Source organism: Mauremys reevesii, linkage group 16, assembly GCF_016161935.1.
Source record: "Mauremys reevesii isolate NIE-2019 linkage group 16, ASM1616193v1, whole genome shotgun sequence".
Lineage (NCBI taxonomy): Eukaryota > Metazoa > Chordata > Testudines > Geoemydidae > Mauremys > Mauremys reevesii.
In genome coordinates, this window is record NC_052638.1 from 1,920,360 (window position 1) to 1,937,454 (window position 17,095).

General features: G+C 45.7%; 1 protein-coding gene across 8 annotated transcripts in view; it reads left to right on the forward strand.

The window, feature by feature from the left end:
• The first annotated feature begins 3,158 nt into the window (after nucleotides 1-3,158).
• WDR59 (WD repeat domain 59) overlaps nucleotides 3,159-17,095 on the forward strand; it is a 102,169-nt gene continuing 88,232 nt past the window's right edge. For 5 of the 8 annotated variants that reach the window (XR_005588890.1, XR_005588891.1, XM_039503154.1 and 2 more), the window contains exons 1-3: nucleotides 3,159-3,289; nucleotides 12,876-12,925; nucleotides 15,224-15,359. Coding sequence is in view for 6 of the 8 variants with exons in the window: in XM_039503154.1 (XP_039359088.1) it covers nucleotides 3,236-3,289; nucleotides 12,876-12,925; nucleotides 15,224-15,359 (240 nt within the window). In the remaining 2 variants the exon portion in view is untranslated. Of the gene's footprint in view, nucleotides 3,290-12,875; nucleotides 12,926-12,955; nucleotides 13,090-15,223; nucleotides 15,360-17,095 lie in introns of those variants that run through there. The other 3 variants (XM_039503155.1, XM_039503156.1, XM_039503158.1) reach the window with 3 other exon arrangements.

A 17,095-nucleotide genomic window follows, 5' to 3' on the forward strand; every position in this document is an offset into this window, starting at 1 on the left:
CCTGTGGCACCTTATAGACTAACAGATGTTTTGCAGCATGAGCTTTCGTGGGTGAATACCCACTTCTTCGGATGCGAAGAAGTGGGTATTCACCCACGAAAGCTCATGCTGCAAAACATCTGTTAGTCTATAAGGTGCCACAGGATTCTTTGCTGCTTCTACAGAACCAGACTAACACGGCTACCCCTCTGATACTTCATTAGAACTGTTGATGTGAGTACATTTATGCACATACACATGCATAACTTTGCAGATTTTTGGAGCAGAGACTGTATTTTGTGTCATGCACACACAGAGCTACCTGTGTCAGGTCTTAATTAATAATAATAATGCATCCAGACCATTGTAAAAATATCCTGTCCTTGTGCACTTCCTCCTCTCTGCTGGAGATTCTAATAGATTTTACTGTAAGGAAGTTTTTCTTGATAGCCAGAAAGTTTCCATTTGAATTCATCCCATTATTACTCTTAGGTCTTATGTTCCTTGAAATAATTCCTCTCCCTTCCTGTCACTTACACCATTCAAGTATTTGTTGATTATTGTCATGTCCTCCCTTTGTCCCTGATTGTGCAATTGTCAGTACGATTCCATGTGACACACAACCAGAAAAAACAACAACAGTGACTTGGTGATTTGATATGGTATGACTGAGTTAAATAGTTTTAAGTTTCTCAGATTCCTTAAGTGCAACAGGGCTATATTGAAAAATTCCCAAATTAGCACTAGTAGGATCATTTTAGAATATTAATACCAAATAATTTTTACAACCTTATTTACTTTGAACTATTTATATTTATTGCTTAGTTTTTGCATTTTACTTGGCTTCCACTATGAAAATAAACTACTCAATTTTAATTTATTTCCTAGTTAGTTTAACTTTCAGGTTCTCATATACTAACATAAATCTTCTGCATTGCAGTTGCAAACGTTGGCCCTAGTCCTGCAAACATTTAAACACATGCTTAACTTTACTATTACAGTAGAATCTCTGAGTTACGAAAACCTCAGGAATTGAAGCTGTTTGTAACTCTGAACAAAATGTTATGTTTGTTCTTTCAAAATTTTACAACTGAACATTTAAACAGCTTTGAAACTTTATTTGCAGAAGACAAATGCTGCTTTTAGCCATATTAATTTAAATCAGTGGTTCTCAAAGTTTTGTACTGGTGACCTCTTTCACATAGCAAGCCTCTGAGTGCAATCCCCTCCCCTTATAAATTAAAAACACTTTTAAATATATTTAATACCATTATAAATGCTGGAGGCAAAGCGGGGTTTGGGGTGGAGTCTGGCAGCTTGTGACCCCGCATGTAATAACCTCGCAACCCCCTGAGGAGTCCCGACCCCCATTTTGAGAACCCCTGATTTAAATTAAATAAGCACAGAAACAGTTTCCTTCCCTTGTCACAATTTTTTTTAACTTAAGTTTAACACAGTACTGTACTGTATTTTTTTTTTTTTTTTGGTGTTGATGTCTGTGCTGCTGCCTGATCATGTACTTCCGGTTCCACATGAGGTGTGTGGTTGACTGCTCAGTTCATAACTCTGGTGTTTGTAACTCTTAGGTTCTACAGTATGAGTAATCCCATTAACCTCAATGGACATACTCATAGTAGTAAAGTTAAACATACACACATAGACATTTACAAGATCAGGGCTGTGAGCAGTTTTATTAATTTTAGTGGGACTACTAATTTAAGCAAAATGAAGCATGCGCCCAAGTGTTTGCAGGATTAGGACCATTGTAAGGTAATGTTGAAATCCAAACACAAAACTATTTTTATTTTTAATTCCATTAAAGCAATTTTGTAAATACCAGCTTTTGTAAATATTTTTAAATATTTTTTCCATACCTAAATTGAGGGCCTAACTTACCAGCCAATATCCTCTTAACCAATGGCAAAATAATAACTAAAAAGGAAAATGTTTACATAAATAAAGAAAACTCCCTTGCTGCTCCTTCCATGAGCTTAGCAAGGGAGTACAGGGCCAGGGGAAGATGATTACACAGACAGCTAGAGGGGAGTGACAACTTGGATTCTGAGTGTGTCTCCCCCAATCAGGGCTGGTGCAAGGATGTTTCGCGCCCTAGGCGAAACTTCCACCGTGCGCCTCCCCCCGCGTGCTCCTGCCCTGAGGCACCCCTCCATACCTCCCCCGCGTGCTCCCGCCCTGAGGCACCCCCCCATGGCAGCTCCCCACCCTCCGCCCTGAGGCACCCCCCCGCCCCAGCTCACCCTGCTCCATCTCCACCCCGAGCACGCCATTGCTGCTTCACTTCTCCCGCCTCCCAGGATTGCGGCGCCAATCGCAAGCCTGGGAGGTGGGAAAAGTGAAGCAGCCATGGCGTGCTCAGGGAGGAGGCGGGGCAGAGCTGAGCTGGGGCAGGGAGTTCCCTTGCATGCCGCCCCCGCCCCTTACTTGCTGCAGGCGGCCCTCCCCGTGCTCCCCTGCCCCAGCTCCCTCTGCCTAAATGCTGGCGGCGACCTGGGAGGCCGCTGCGGTCACTGCTGAAGAAAATGGTGCCCCCCCCCCCAATCCTAGTGTCCTAGGCAGGGGCGGCTCTACAAAGTAGGCTGCCCCAAGCAGCGCGGAGCGCTGCGCCGCCCTTCCCCAGTCCCGCGGCGGGTCCCCTCTTCCCGCGGCTGGGGAGGGCGGCATTTGGCTCCGGTGGAGCTCCCGCCGGCATGCCTGCGGCAGGTCCACCGGAGCCCGGGACGAGCGGACCTGCCGCAGTCATGCCTGCGGGAGCTCAACCGGAGCCGCGGGAAGATGGGACCCGCCGCAGGCATGACTGCGGCAGGTCCGCTCGTCCCGGGCTCCGGTGGACCTGCCGCAGGCATGCCGGCGGGAGCTCCACCGGAGCCAAATGACGCCCTCCCCAGGATGCCGCCCCAAGCGGGCGCTTGGCCCGCTGGTGCCTAGAGCCGCCCCTGGTCCTAGGCGACCGCCTAGGTCACCTAAATGGTTGCACCGGCCCTGCCCCCAATAGTCAGTGTTATTTCTTAAAGCCCCAGCTCCTGGAGTCATGGGATCCCGTGAACGCTCCCTCCCATGAGCGCCCAGGCAGCACAGGCTGGGAGGAAGGAGCCCGGTTGCCCGCCCGCTTTTCCCAGCCCCGCCCTGCGGCACCGGGACTACATCTCCCAGCAGTCCTTGCGCTTCCCGCCGGGTGCGTGCGAAGTTGCGTCTCCAATCCTACTCCCCTCAGCTGTGTCGCGCGGGGCGGCCCAAGATGGCGGCGCGCTGGAGCAGCGAGAATGTGGTGGTGGAGTTCCGAGACTCGCAGGTAACGAGCCCCCGCAGCCTGGGAGAGAGCGCAGGGTCCGTGCGGGGAACTCCCTGCTTTTTTCGGGGGGCAGGGGCCCGCTCCTCTCACCTCCCATTGGCCGAGCGGGGGGCGGGCTCGCCCAGCCTGTGTGTCCCCCTCGCCGCGCTGTGCAGCCCTCGCACCGGGAGGGGCGCCTCTCTCAGCCCCTCCGGGTGGGACGGGCTGCTGTTTCTACAGGGGTCCTTCGCCCAGCGCTGAGTCGCGCACCTTACACGCGTATGGCTGTAATATAGCCACTCTTTGTCGCTGGGAGAGAGCTCTCCTGGCGACAAAATAAAACCACCCCCAGCCAGGGGCGGTAGTTTCATCGACGGGAGAGTGTCTCCCACCACTGAAGTGCTGTCTGCGCTGACACTTTTTGTCGTTAAAACTTTTGTTGTTCAGGGGTTAAAACTTTTGTTGTTCAGGGGTGTGTTTTTCACACCCCTGAACAACAAAAGTTTTAACAACAAAAGTGCCAGTGTAGACAAAACCAGAGCTACCCCTTTTTGCAAAGGTGGAGTAATTAAGTGGACAGGAGAGCTCTCTCCCATCAGCTTAGAGCATCTTCACCAGACATGCTACAATGGCACAGCTCCATCAGTGCCATTGTAGCGCTTCTAGTGTAGACTAGGACCTGGTCTACATTGGGGGGAGGGGATCGATCTAAGATACGTCGACTTCAGCTATGCTAGTCTCATAGCTGAAGTTGCGTATCTTAGATTGAATTAAAATTACTTACTTTGCGTCCTCGCAGTGCTGGATCGACGGCAACGGCTCCCCCGTCAACTTTGCTTCTGCCTCTTGCACTGCTGGAGTTCAGCAGTCGAGAGGAGAGCAATTGGGGATCAATTCATCGTGTCTACGCTGCACGCAATAAATCAATCCCTGATAGATCAATTGCTACCCGCCGATCCAGCTGGTGGTGTAGACGTATCCTAGGTCATAGAAATAATAGAAATGCGAGAGTGGAAGGGACCACAGTAGGTCATCAAGCCCAGCCCCCTGCACTGAGGCAGGACCAAATAAATCAAGACCATAGCTGACAGTTTTGTCCAATCTGTTCTTAAAAATGTCCAATGACAGAGATTCCACAGCCTCTTTAGTTAATTTGGTCCAGTGTTTAACTACCCTGACAGTTAAGAACTTTTTCCTAATGTTTAACTAAATCTCCCTTGCTGCAATTCAAGCCCATTACTTCTTGTTCCATCCTCATTGGCTAAAGAGAACAATTTCTCATCCTCCTCTTTATATCAACCTTTTATATAGTTGAAGGCTGTCATCATGTCTCTGCTCAGTCATCTCTATTCCAAACTAACAAACCCAGTATTTTCAATCTTTCCTCGTAAGTCATGTTTCTAGACCTTTAAATGTTTTTCTAGCTCTCCGGACGTTGTCTGATGTGTCCACATGTTTCTCGAAGTGTGGTGTCCACAACTGAACACAATACTCCAGTTGAGCCCTTATCAGGGCTGCCTAGAATGGAGTAATTGCTACTTGTGTCTTGCTTACAACACTTCTGCTAATACATCCCAGAACAATCACTTTGTTTGTAGCAGTGTTACATTGTTGACTCTCATTCAGTTTGTGATCCAGCTCTTTTTCTGCAATATTGCTTCCTAGAGGGAGGAGGTGGGTGAGGTAATTTTTTTTTACTGGACCAACTTCTGTTGGTGAGAGAGGCAAACTTTCAAACTACACAGGGCTTTTCAAGAGCTCTCTCTCTCACCAACAAAAGTTGGTCCAATGAAAGCTATTACCTCATCTAGCTTGTCTCTCTAATATACTGGGACCGACATGGCTACAACATAGCATACTCCTTCCTAGGCAGTCATTTCCCATTTTGTATTTGTGCAATTGATTATTTCTTCCTAAATGAAGTACTTTGACTGTGTCCTTATTGAATTTAATCTTATTTATTTCAGACCATTTTTCCAGTTTGTCATGATCATTTTAAATTCTAATCTTGCCCTCCAAAGTGCTTGCAACCCCTCCCAGCTTGGTATTGTACACAAACTTTATGTGTACTTTTTATGCCATTGTCCAAATTATATTTGAAGATATTGAATAAAACTGGACCCAAGACAGATCCCTGTGGGACCCCACTTGATATATCCTTTCAGCTCGATTATGAACCATTGATAATGTGCACCGAACTTGTAGTAGGTTCATCTAGGCTATATTTCTCTAGTTTGTATATGAGACAGTAACAAAACCCTTACTGAAGTATAAAATCATACTTCTGTCAAGAATTTTTTTTACCCATTGTTACAGTTAACAACTGAGATGCCTGTAATTAAAATATTAGAGAGAGATTTCTCTTTTTTGGTGATACTTGCTATATAGTCATGTTCAGGGTTTCCTTTGAAATAACAGTCATGTCATTTCCCTCTGTTGTTTGTGTGTGGCCTTCAAGCAGCAATAGGGAGCGATAAATATATTTAAAATGTAATTGCTTAGATTGGCAGGGATAACTCAGTAGCAGGTGTGTTATCTGAAACTACTTTTAATTCAGTTGTAGAAACCTTTTAAAGTTGACTATCCCTTTAACTTTTTCAAAACCAGTTCTTATTAAAGTAAAGTTGAATAAAAATGTGAACAGTAAATTGTTTTCCCCAGGTACTTTTAGCTATGTTACTTTGTTTACAACATATATTTTTAAATTTGTTGGTGTCTCTTTAATCCAGGATTTGGGCAAGATCCCAGAGTTAATCCTATTTTTTTTTTTTTTTGAGAAATGCCCTGGAATCATTTATAACCATAAGTGTTCAAGGCCTTGGTTTTATGTTTTCTTCCAAACTACCAGAAAAGACATATTTGTGTCTGTGACAGTGCTGTCTGTGGGAGCCAGCTGAGGTCACTCAATTAGGGTGAACTGCAAACAAAACAGGGGCAGACAAACCCCAGAAGCTGGTGGTTATTCCAATACTTAGATTTACCAAGCCAGCACAAAACAGCTTCTATAGTACCTCACTGGTTACTTAGAAGTTCAAACACCGCAGTTCCCTTAAAGTGCCCAGCCTCAGGCCTCCGCCAAAAGTCCTTTTAGAAATAGTCCATAGGTTATAGTCCAATGTCCATATTCAGGGTGACTCCTGTCAGTGACCGGAGATCTCAGTCCTTATGGCTTAAGGTTTCCCCCTCTTGAAACCCAAAGTAGATCTGAGATGAAGTAGGATCGTGTCCCAGGGTTCTTATACATTTCCAGCAGTCTTTTGGCCTGAGAAAACAATAGGCTTAACTCTTCTTCTCCCAAACATCCTGGCAATTAGCACAGGGAAATTTATCCATTAAACAGATTCAGATACAGGTTACCACAACCTTCAAAGAGACATAGAGACAATAATACTATGTCACTCGTCTTCCTAAATGTTAATATTCCTTTTTTGATCTTTGAATCAAAGCTATAGCAATAGACAAGTCTTGTTTGCTTACATCCCAAGACCTGAGCATACACCTACCCTTCTACCTCTAACAATGCAGACTTATGTAAATGAATAGAACTTTGAAATACATTTTCCTAACAAGTCTCTAAAGTTCGACCCTGGGTCAGGTCAGTCGGTGAGGTAATTAACTCTTTCTGGCCCTGTCACCTTTCAATGAGATCTTATATTACACTCGTAATGTCACAGTGTCATTTTCCCCTTCTTACAACATGCTTACCCTAGGTTTATTTTTTAGCTCTAGATTCGCCTGCCTATCCCCTTTACTTACCTGCCAGGTGAGTGACTGACTCCGTCAAAGTATTTTCTGTTTCTTTCTCCTGAAATGAATTTTGGCAATCTGGACAGTTGCTGCTGGTTTCAGTGTTAGTGACCATCACAGCGACCACCCTTGCAAGGTGATGGGGATTTAAGCATGGCTGCAATCTGTAAAAGCAATTCATGGTGAATGGAAATGAATGACCAAGTTGATATGTAGAAACCTGGCTGCTTTCCTCTCCTGCCCGTCTATTGCATTTAAGGTTCCTTTAATAAAATAGCAGAAAGATCTCTGGCAATAATCATGGTAGGAAATCCTCTTAGCTTCATTTCCTTGAAATCCTTGTGTGACAGTGTAGTGACTATCAAATATCTGAACAGCCAAGGCAGCTCTGGGCCTGCTAAGCAACATATTTTTTAAAAATCATAAACTCTATTGCCAAGAAAATTAGCATTTTAAACTGAAGTTTGGTGCTAAGCATCCCATGTTTTGCTGAATGCATACAGTGCATACACTTAATCAATTGAGAATAACTTTTTTATTGTTTTTGCTCAATTGCTGATCATATATTTATTCCTCTTATTAAAGTGACTATACCAGGAGTTCTATTTTTTTTTTCTCCAGCTTAATCATCTAAAATCTGATGTGCAAATTATATCTTGTTCATATAGCGATGACCCATTTAAAACATTTGGGGAACAGATCCATGTCTAACGTGCCGATTTACTGTTTCTGTTACCGCTTAGGTTGCTGGGGAAAACAACATTTACGTTATTTTCTATGGCGGTTTATTTTTAATCTACATCGTTCAGTTGGGTTTGATTGGAAGAAAATTGGGGGCCCTCTTTTCAAGAAAACAATAAGGCAAGATTATATTTTGGAAGCTGCTGCTTATAGTGAAACCCTCTTACAAGTGCATCCAAATGTAGATGTTTTAAAATATACTAAATAAGGAAACATGCTTAAAAAAAGCATGAGCAATTGCAACAACGGTTGAACGCAGTAGCTCTGTCTGTTACAGTTCAGGGCACTGCACCTGTATTCTCCCTCTGTGGTCCAGCAAGAGTTCCCACTTTTAACTTCTAGCTCCCCAGCAGTCACCTCTTTTGGGTGGAGACTTGTGCCTTTCTCTCTTCTGAGCTGGGTATTTCCAGGCAGCCTACACTGTGAATTCCCCAGTAGAGCCAGGCTGCCTAAGCAGGGCCTGCGTTACTCTTTGTCTCGGAGACAGAAAACAGTGTAATTACCACAGTTAAGTTACCACACAGCTCTTTCTAAGCAAGCACATTTAGTCTTACGGTAAAAGGATTACAGAGAAAACATACTAACACAATAAAAGAGCCTATACTACACATGCCAATAAGCATACCAGAGAGCACCCCAATTCCAACAAGGGGTCTGGCCAGTAAACAGTCCTTTAAATCCCACCAGCAGGGCCGGTGCAACCATTTAGGTGACCTAGGCGGTCGCCTAGGGCACTAGGATTTGGGGAGGCGCCATTTTCTTCGGCAGCGACCGCGGCAGCCGGATCTTCGGCTGCCCCGGTCACCGCCAGCATTAAGGTGGAGGGAGCTGGGGCAGGGGAGCGCGGGGAGGGCCGCCTGCAGCAAGTAAGAGGGGGAGGGCGGCACGCAAGGGAACTCCACGCCCCAGCTCACCCCTGCCCCGCCTCTTCCCCGAGCACGCCGTGGCTGCTTCACTTCTCCCACCTCCCAGGCTTGCGGCGCCTAAGCTGATTGGCGCCACAGGCCTGGGAGGCGGGAGAAGTGAAGCAGCCACGGCGTGCTCGGGGAAGAGGCAGGGCAGGGGTGAGCTGGGGCTGGGGGAGTGCCTCAGGGTGGGGAGCTGCCGCAAGGGGGGCGCCTCAGGGTGGGGGCATGGGAGGGGGGAGGGCGTAAGGTGGAAGTTTTGCCTAGGGCGCGAAACATCCTTGCACCGGCCCTGCCCACCAGGGATTATTTCTGCGGTTACAAATTCATAACCCTTTTTGCTCAGAACAAGGCAACCCTTTCAAGAAAGGACTGCCCCTTCCCCTCTTAGACAGATGGTCCTGTCCATTTGTAGGATCAGAAAGAAGGCCCTGAGTCTGTTTTAACTCAGGCTGTTTAACCAGAGGTCCTTTCTTTGTCTGTTGGTCTATGGAGAATCCAGTTTGCGCCTGTATATGCAAGCCTCCCCATGGATATTGCTCTGGAGGTGTTACAGAGGGAGTGAATTTGCCTAACCAGCCTTCCTGTTCTTAGCTCCTGTTAGAATTGTGTTACCTCTCCCCCATGGAATTACATGCAGTCCCTGGCCGCAATGACAGACCAACTTAATTCAGTCAGGTTTGTGCAGGATATTGCAGGAAATTACCATCTCTGTCACAGTACTTCTTTAGGAACAAATGTGTTGAGTTAATACATTTTCACTGTAATGAATCCAGCCTACAGCCTTCTTTGTTTTATGTCTTGCATTCCTCCATCTCTTCCTCTAATCAAAATATTAAAGAGATCAAGTTTTGAGAAATGAACATGACACTACGGTGAAGAATTGCTTCCAGAGAATTGATAATGAGATGAAGACGTTCACCTCTAGCTCACTTGTTCAGATCTGGTCCAGATCAGGAGAAATCAAATCTTGCCACTTGACAGTTTATGTGAAATGAGTCGGGGGTCTCAGTCCTCTTCCTTGCAGTTAGATTTCAACATGACAGTTGTCAATCTTAATAGAGAAGCTGAGGATTAAAAAGACTATGGAGGCTGAACCTACTTCCTTTCTCCTAGAGCTGTTTCTTGCAGGTCAGCTGCAAAGCCCACTGGTGGATTTAGGAACTGGCACTGCCTGTTCTAGAAGTAGAGGACTTTAGTTCCCAGGGCTGGTAGGCTGGCACCTTTCAGTAACACTGAACACGCTCATATGTTTGGGTTTGGGTCTGTGTGGAGAGGGCTAATTGAGAGCTCTGATTGCAGCATACGGTAAAACACTAATACTCCCTAGCTCTTACAAAGCACTTCTCAGCAGTAGATCTCCAAGTGTTTTCAAAGGCAGTCCTCAGTATCATTATCCCCATTTTACAGCTGGGGAAGCCAAGGTTCACGGAGTGAAGTGATTTTCTGGGTTCACCTACAGACCATTGACAGCCTGCATCTCACCCATGTTCTATCCACACTGCCTCTGTAACATGAACATTACACAGGTGGCTAAAGAACAGCCAGACAAATAACACTCAGCACTTACAGCCCATAGAGCTCCTCAATGCAGCCAACCTAATGTTTAATACTAAAGTTTAATACTTGTGGAAACTCCAGATCCCAGCCTACAATACTGTATCTCTTAGCAGAAGGCCGAATGGCTGATTAAAACCTGGAGTGTCTACAGGTTACATCTCCTCGCTGAAACTGAAGGAGGTTGTAGTACTCTGTGGTCTTTGATCCAAATGGATGTGGCCCATAGGTTCTTGGCAAGCTGTCAGCGCAGCCCAAAGGTGGGTTAAAATAAGCTTATGTCTGATTAGCTGTCAGTGTGCAAGACAATGAGCTATGCTAAACAAGTAACTGGTCTCTGCCCTCCAAGAGCTTACAGTCTAAAGATCAAGTCTGTCTGCTTCCTGCAAAGTGGAAGGCGATAGTTATGGTACACCCAAAAGCAGATAACATTCTGGGGTATGAGAAGGTGCTTTCTGAAAGTAGAAGAGCAGTAAACCAAAATTAATTACCTAATGTAGATGTTTGGGAGGGTGGGGGATGCTGCCTGTGCTAGTGACTCAGCATTCCTTTCAAACATCCAATGGTTTGAACATACCTATCCAAATAAGTGTTAATGCTAATTGCAGCAATTACAGGTAACCTGAGAATTTAGTCTAGAGGAAATCTGTCTTAGTTTTGCTCAGAGTTGCATTCTGAAAGGTTATGTTCTGAAGAAGCACTTCTCGGCATGCAAAACCTCTGCAACGAATTTGATAGTGAAATTTTTACACCCAGATTTGAGGCTGTAATGCTGGAGCAGCCATCTTGCTACCAGGTGATCTCATTTGTGACACTGACAGAACGGTTGCCCAGCATGTGAGACTGTATACTGGTGCTTCATCCTGTTCTCATCAGTAATTAAGTTTTATGGCATTGACATTTGTCCTAACAACACTTACTCACTGTCTACAAATGCAGTATACCGATACATAAAGCATTAATTACAACCATACATGAACGGTTACGAAATTGCAAAGTGCTTTTTGAAACAGGAACAGCTGACTAAACCTATTTTAAAAACCTTTGTATAAGATGACTTGAGTTTTGAATTATTGGCTTTCTCCCATCTCCTGGGAAAGATGGAAAAAATACCAAGAGCATAAGGTTGCTCCACTCTAGCTGTATTAAATACCTGACAGTTGACTAGTTCTTCATCAGACCAAAAGTGCTTGTGTCAGTAATGGCTTCAGCTATTTTCCTCTTCATTTTTCATAAAAGGAGCTATTCTAACTATTGTGATAGAGATGGCAATTTCCTGCTATATCCTAGGGAGACCTTACTAATTAAGTTTAAGTATCTTTGGAGTCCATTGTATTAAATGAATGGTTCATATATTATTGTGGGTTGGGATTGCATGTAACCGCTTGAGGGGGGAGGTGTGACAGATGTGAGACCTAACTTTTCAAAGGGCTATCTTGAACAATGTGTCAGACTAGAATGGGCTTTTGTAACAAAAGTGTCAAGTGGATTTCCTGGGGAATATGTAGGGCAGGAATGGGCAAACTTTTTGGCCTCAGGGGGTTGGGGAAAGGTCCCACACTCACCGGCAGTGGGAAGCGGAGCAGCCCAGCCCCAGCCAGCTCCACTCTGCCAGCTCCCAGCCGCGGCGCTCCGCGTCCTGCCGCAGGTGAGTACGGGGGGCGTCCTTTCCCCAACCTCCCCGCACTCACTGGCGGTGGAAAGTGGAGTGCCCCGGCTGCGACTGACACACTGATCAGCGGAAGCACTGCTTTACCGTGTTGTGTGCAAACCCATGTTATATCGGGTCGCGTTATATCGGGGTAGAGGTGTACTGGAGCTATCTAGCTGTCTGCAGACTTAGGCTGATGGCACTACATTGCTTTACAGTCAGGTCATATTCAGAAGCTTATCTTTGCAACCATGAGAGCTAGAAGTTTTTTTTAATTACATCTAAATTATATGTAAATTGATGGCTTAGGCCCTTGGCTTTCCAGATAAAGCTTCCCACGCACTGTTAGCACATAGATGTCAGTTTTTCAAAACCTGCCTAGTTTTTTCTTCCTGCAGAATCTTATCTGCCAGTCTGTTCTGTCTCAATCTCCTGGAGGGACTTTGGGGTCTTTTAGTTTCCATCAATAGGAAAGTCCAACATAAAGAAGACTCTGACATATCTTAGCCATCTTCCATTTGTGCATGTCCGGCTTACAGAAGTGGTCACACTTTACACATGTACAGGATTGTAAAAGAGGTCCCTGGAATAAAAGCAGGGTTAAGATGTTTTTAAAAGCTACTTCACAACAGGAATAGAACCACATTAATAATAATAATTATAGAACAGTGATTAAAAGGTTTCATCTGTGGTTGCAGAGTTAAGGGAAATGAAGTAAGCTCTCAGTGCTTGCAGCTGTGTCTGTCATATCTGTTCTTCAACCTACACTACATCATCACACTACCTTCAACCTTCAAATCAGCTCCCCATCCCAGATTCTGTGATTTGTGGGGGAAGATAATTCTTCTATCTCTGATGTCAATCAAGCTTTGTTTCCACCCTACCAGCTTGGGCCTTCTTGAAGATAAGCGGGCAGGCTTTACTTCAGGATTTCAATCTTGCACATAGTTTTGTTTGACTGGAAACTTAAACTGATGGGTGTAATTTAGTTTTTTCTCTTTGACAGGCAACTGCTATGTCAGTGGATTGTCTTGGACAGCATGCAGTGCTCTCTGGGTGAGTGTGACACTCTCCAATAGAAATTTGTGGAAATCTCTTTCAGAAGTCAAATAAGTGGCCTTCAGGGTGATCTTGATTGAAAAGCTGATGTAATGTTGGAGGAGGGTGAAACTGAATTCTATTCAGAGCTTTCTGGGTCACGTTTCCAACGTGATGGAGAGGTAAGAGACAGAAACATTAACTCAAACATTGCTGCTGTTTCTGCAGTGGTGGATGCTTTCCTGATGACACCAGTGGAGTCTTTGGAGTGTCACTTAACTAGTATGGCCATCTGGAATTCTATTTGAAGTACAGATCACTGATGGTTTTCTTTAGAATCATAAATTCATAGAATCATAGAATATCAAGGTTGGAAGGGACCTCAGGAGGTTATCTAGTCCAACCCCCTGCTCAAAGCAGGTCCAATCCCCAGACAGATGTTTACCCCAGTTCTCTAAATGACCCCCTCAAGGATTGAACTCACAACCCTGGGTTTAGCAGGCCAATGCTCAAACCACTGAGCTGTCCCTCCCCCAAATTGATTCATAGGCTCTTAAATTATGCAAGTGGGTAGGAGATCCTGGATTTTGCTATTGATTCCCCTGCCAGGTAAATCCATGCAGTATGGTCAGCTACTAAATTAATGCCCCAGTTTTTCCTACCAAAGCTTTTCAAAGCCCATCTCCCTGACCCCACTCCCTACCCCCCATTTCCTTTTGTATAGGACCCTGGTGTATCACTTCCTTGTGTGGCAAGGTGTGTGTGAGGAACTGGAGGGAGTGGTCTGAGAGCACCTGACCCCTATGTACATTGGCCCTTGCCTTCTCTGTCTCTGGATCCTGAAGGGAAACGTGAGAGAAAAGTAGAAGTGTCTCTCTTATAAATTAGAACCTAGTCTGAGCAGCCCTTGGGCTCTGACATTCCCCTGAGTGTACACCACAGGGTCAGGCCTCCAACAAATGAATTATGTATTTGAAAAGTGCAAACCACTGTGCTTACGCACTGGAGCACCGTCACCAAGATATGGAGGGACTAGTCAGGTTATACCAGGCCCAGAGGAGGTCAGGACAAGGATGGGGAGCAGCTACCATCATGGTCCTCTAGTGATGTGTGAGGGCATAACCCTGCAGAATGCATGCATGGTCCTGCAGTTCCGGTTGTTGAAACCCTCTAGATTGGCATGGCATGTTAGCAGGTGCCATAGATACTAGACTTTCAAGGCACCTGCTCCCTTTAGCACTGTGACTCTGAAGCCTCCTGAGTGGCTGGTGTTTAAACCACTCGGGATGCATGTGCTTTGCTCCCACCTGTCACATTACTGTGAGCTAATAACTAATTGCCATATGCTAATGGAACATTACCAGCCATTAGCATGTTCTTTTCAAAATGAAAGATGTGGCTGCAGCTGTCTGGCTGACTCCATGGTTGTGCTCAATGGTCGTTCCTCCCTCTACTGCTCCTGTCTCTCCCTCTTTAGAGCAAAAGGGCAAAGTCTTCAGATACCCATCTCCCATCCCCCAGCCTGCCTGTCTCCTTGCAGTCACATCCCTCAGTGCCGCTTTGTCCACAGCAGTGTCTGATTTGAACAGGAACAGCAGGCCGGGCAGTCCGTGTAGGTCTAACTGGATACCATTCTCACTTGCACGTTTTGATTTGCACATGTCAGTAACACAGCTAGCTTGCCTGGGTTTATAATGGCTTAGGGGGCAGCCCTGCAATTTTGAAAATCTGCTGTGTGCGCCACACACACAGTTGAGCCCATTCCCAAGCCTCTGTCTGCCAGCATGCTCAGCACCCTTTGAAAATCCTGCACGTCTGTCTCCCACACGTAAGAGAGGCTCAGCAGCCTTACACTTCTGAGAATTTAGCCTGTGATGATTTTAAAAGGCTTGGTTTGCAAAGGAAACCCAGCTGTCTTCCTGTCCTCCTCTTGGCAGTGCTGTCAGAGCACCCAGAACAGCTGCCTGCTTACTATACATCTGACCCTTGTGTGGTCAGTAATAAGTAATTCAGGACATTCCAGCGCCAGCCTTTTGTAGAAGTAACTTTAACAGTCCTGTTATCCTCTTATATTTTCTCTCTCTCCTTGGATCCTCTCTAACTTATCACTGTCCCCTATCTGATCCTTTCTACACTTTTGACTTCACACACTTCACAAAAGGGGATTGAGGGAATTCAGCATTTGCTGGAGTAACTTTTATTTCTGCTTTATCAAATGCTTCTCTCTTTTTTTTGGATCATAGACAGATTGTTAGCTCAGCTTGGTTTCAGGCCAGTCGTGATAATGCAGGCTCTTTGTGTGTATGTGCCTTGTAGCCGTCGTTTCCTCTACATAGTTAACCTGGACGTGCCGACCGAAGGTCACCGCAAGATCTCCCGTCAGAGCAAATGGGACATTGGGGCTGTGCAGTGGAATCCACATGACAGCTATGCACACTACTTTGCAGCTTCGGTGAGCTCACTCTTTAAACACTTACGTCTCCATGAATGCCCTAGTTCTGCGGTTGGATCCACACAAGTGGAACCTTTGCCTCCACAAGGCTAGTGGGGCTCAGGAGCGGCAGAAGTGTGGGGTGGGGGAACACTGGCTCCTGAACGGTGGCCCAGCCCCCTGATGTCCCTTCCCCTGAGGCCCCACCTCCATCACTCACCTTTATGCCAGTAAAAAGTTAAGTGAGGGGGCCATGCCTCCTGACCCACTCTGTTCCAGCACCCCTGGCAGGGCTCTATGCAGGCACAAGAGTAAGGTCTATATGCCTAGCTGTGCAAATCATATTGTAAGATCAGGGCTTATTGCTGGCAAGGTGGTAGTTCTTAGTTACTGGTCAGTGGATGGTGATTCTAGATGTCTCTTACTTGTCTTTTCTAAAGAACCTTCTCAAATAGATCAGGCCCACAAATTATCATTATCCAGTAGGGAATGATGGGCTCTGCATTTTTTAACCCCTCCATTTTGTTACATGACTTACAAGTGTGTTAAATTTCTTGCTCTGTACTAGAGTGCAAGAGGGGAGGACTCCTGTCTCAGACTGAGAAAGCGGGACAATCAGCGAGTTATCTTAAGTGCCTATACACAAATGCAAGAAGCCTGGGAAATAAGCAGGGAGAACTGGAAGTCCTGGCACAGTCAAGGAACTATGATGTGATTGGAATAACAGAGACATGGTGGGATAGCTCACATGACTGGAGTACTGTCATGGATGGATATATACTGTTCAGGAAGGACAGGAAGGGCAGAAAAGGTGGGGGAGTTGCATTGTATGTAAGAGAGGAGTATGACTGCTCAGAGCTCCAGTATGAGACTGCAGAAAAATCTGAGAGTCTCTGGATTAAGTTTAGAAGCGTGAGCAACAACGGTGATGTCGTGGTGGGAGTCTGCTATAGACAATCAGACCAGCGGGATGAGGTGGATGAGGCTTTCTTCCGGCAACTAGCAGAAGTTACTAGATCACAGGCCCTGGTTCTCATGGGAGACTTAAATCACCCTGATATCTGCTGGGCGAGCAATACAGCGGTGCACAGACAATCCAGGAAGTTTTTAGAAAGTGTAAGGAACAATTTCCTAGTGCAAGTGCTGGAGGAACCAGCTGGGGCAGAGCTCTTCTAGATCTGCTGCTCACAAACTGGGAAGAATTACTAGGGGAAGCAAAAATGGATGGGAACCTGGGAGGCAGTGCCCATGAGATGGTCGAGTTCAGGATCCTGACACAAGGAAGAAAGGAGAGCAGCAAAATACGGAGCCTGGACTTCAGAAAAGCAGACTTTGACTCCTGCAGGGAACTGATGGGCAGGATCCCCAGGGAAAATAACATGAGAGGGAAAGGAGTCCAGGAGAGCTGGCTGCATTTTAAAGAATCCTTATTGAGGTTGCAGGAAAAAACATCCTGATGTGTAGCAAGAATAGTAAATACGGCAGGAGACCAGCTTGGCTTAACAGTGAAATCCTTGCTGATCTTAAACGCAAAAAAGAAGCTTACAAGAAGTGGAAGATTGGACAAATAACCAGGGAGGAGTATAAAAATATTGCTCAGGCATGCAGGAGTGAAATCAGGAAGGCCAAATCACACTTGGAGTTGCAGCTAGCAAGAGATGTTAAGAGTAACAAGAAGGGTTTCTTCAGGTATGTTAGCAACAAGAAGAAAGTCAAGGAAAGTGTGGGCCCCTTACTGAATGAGAGAGGCAACCTAG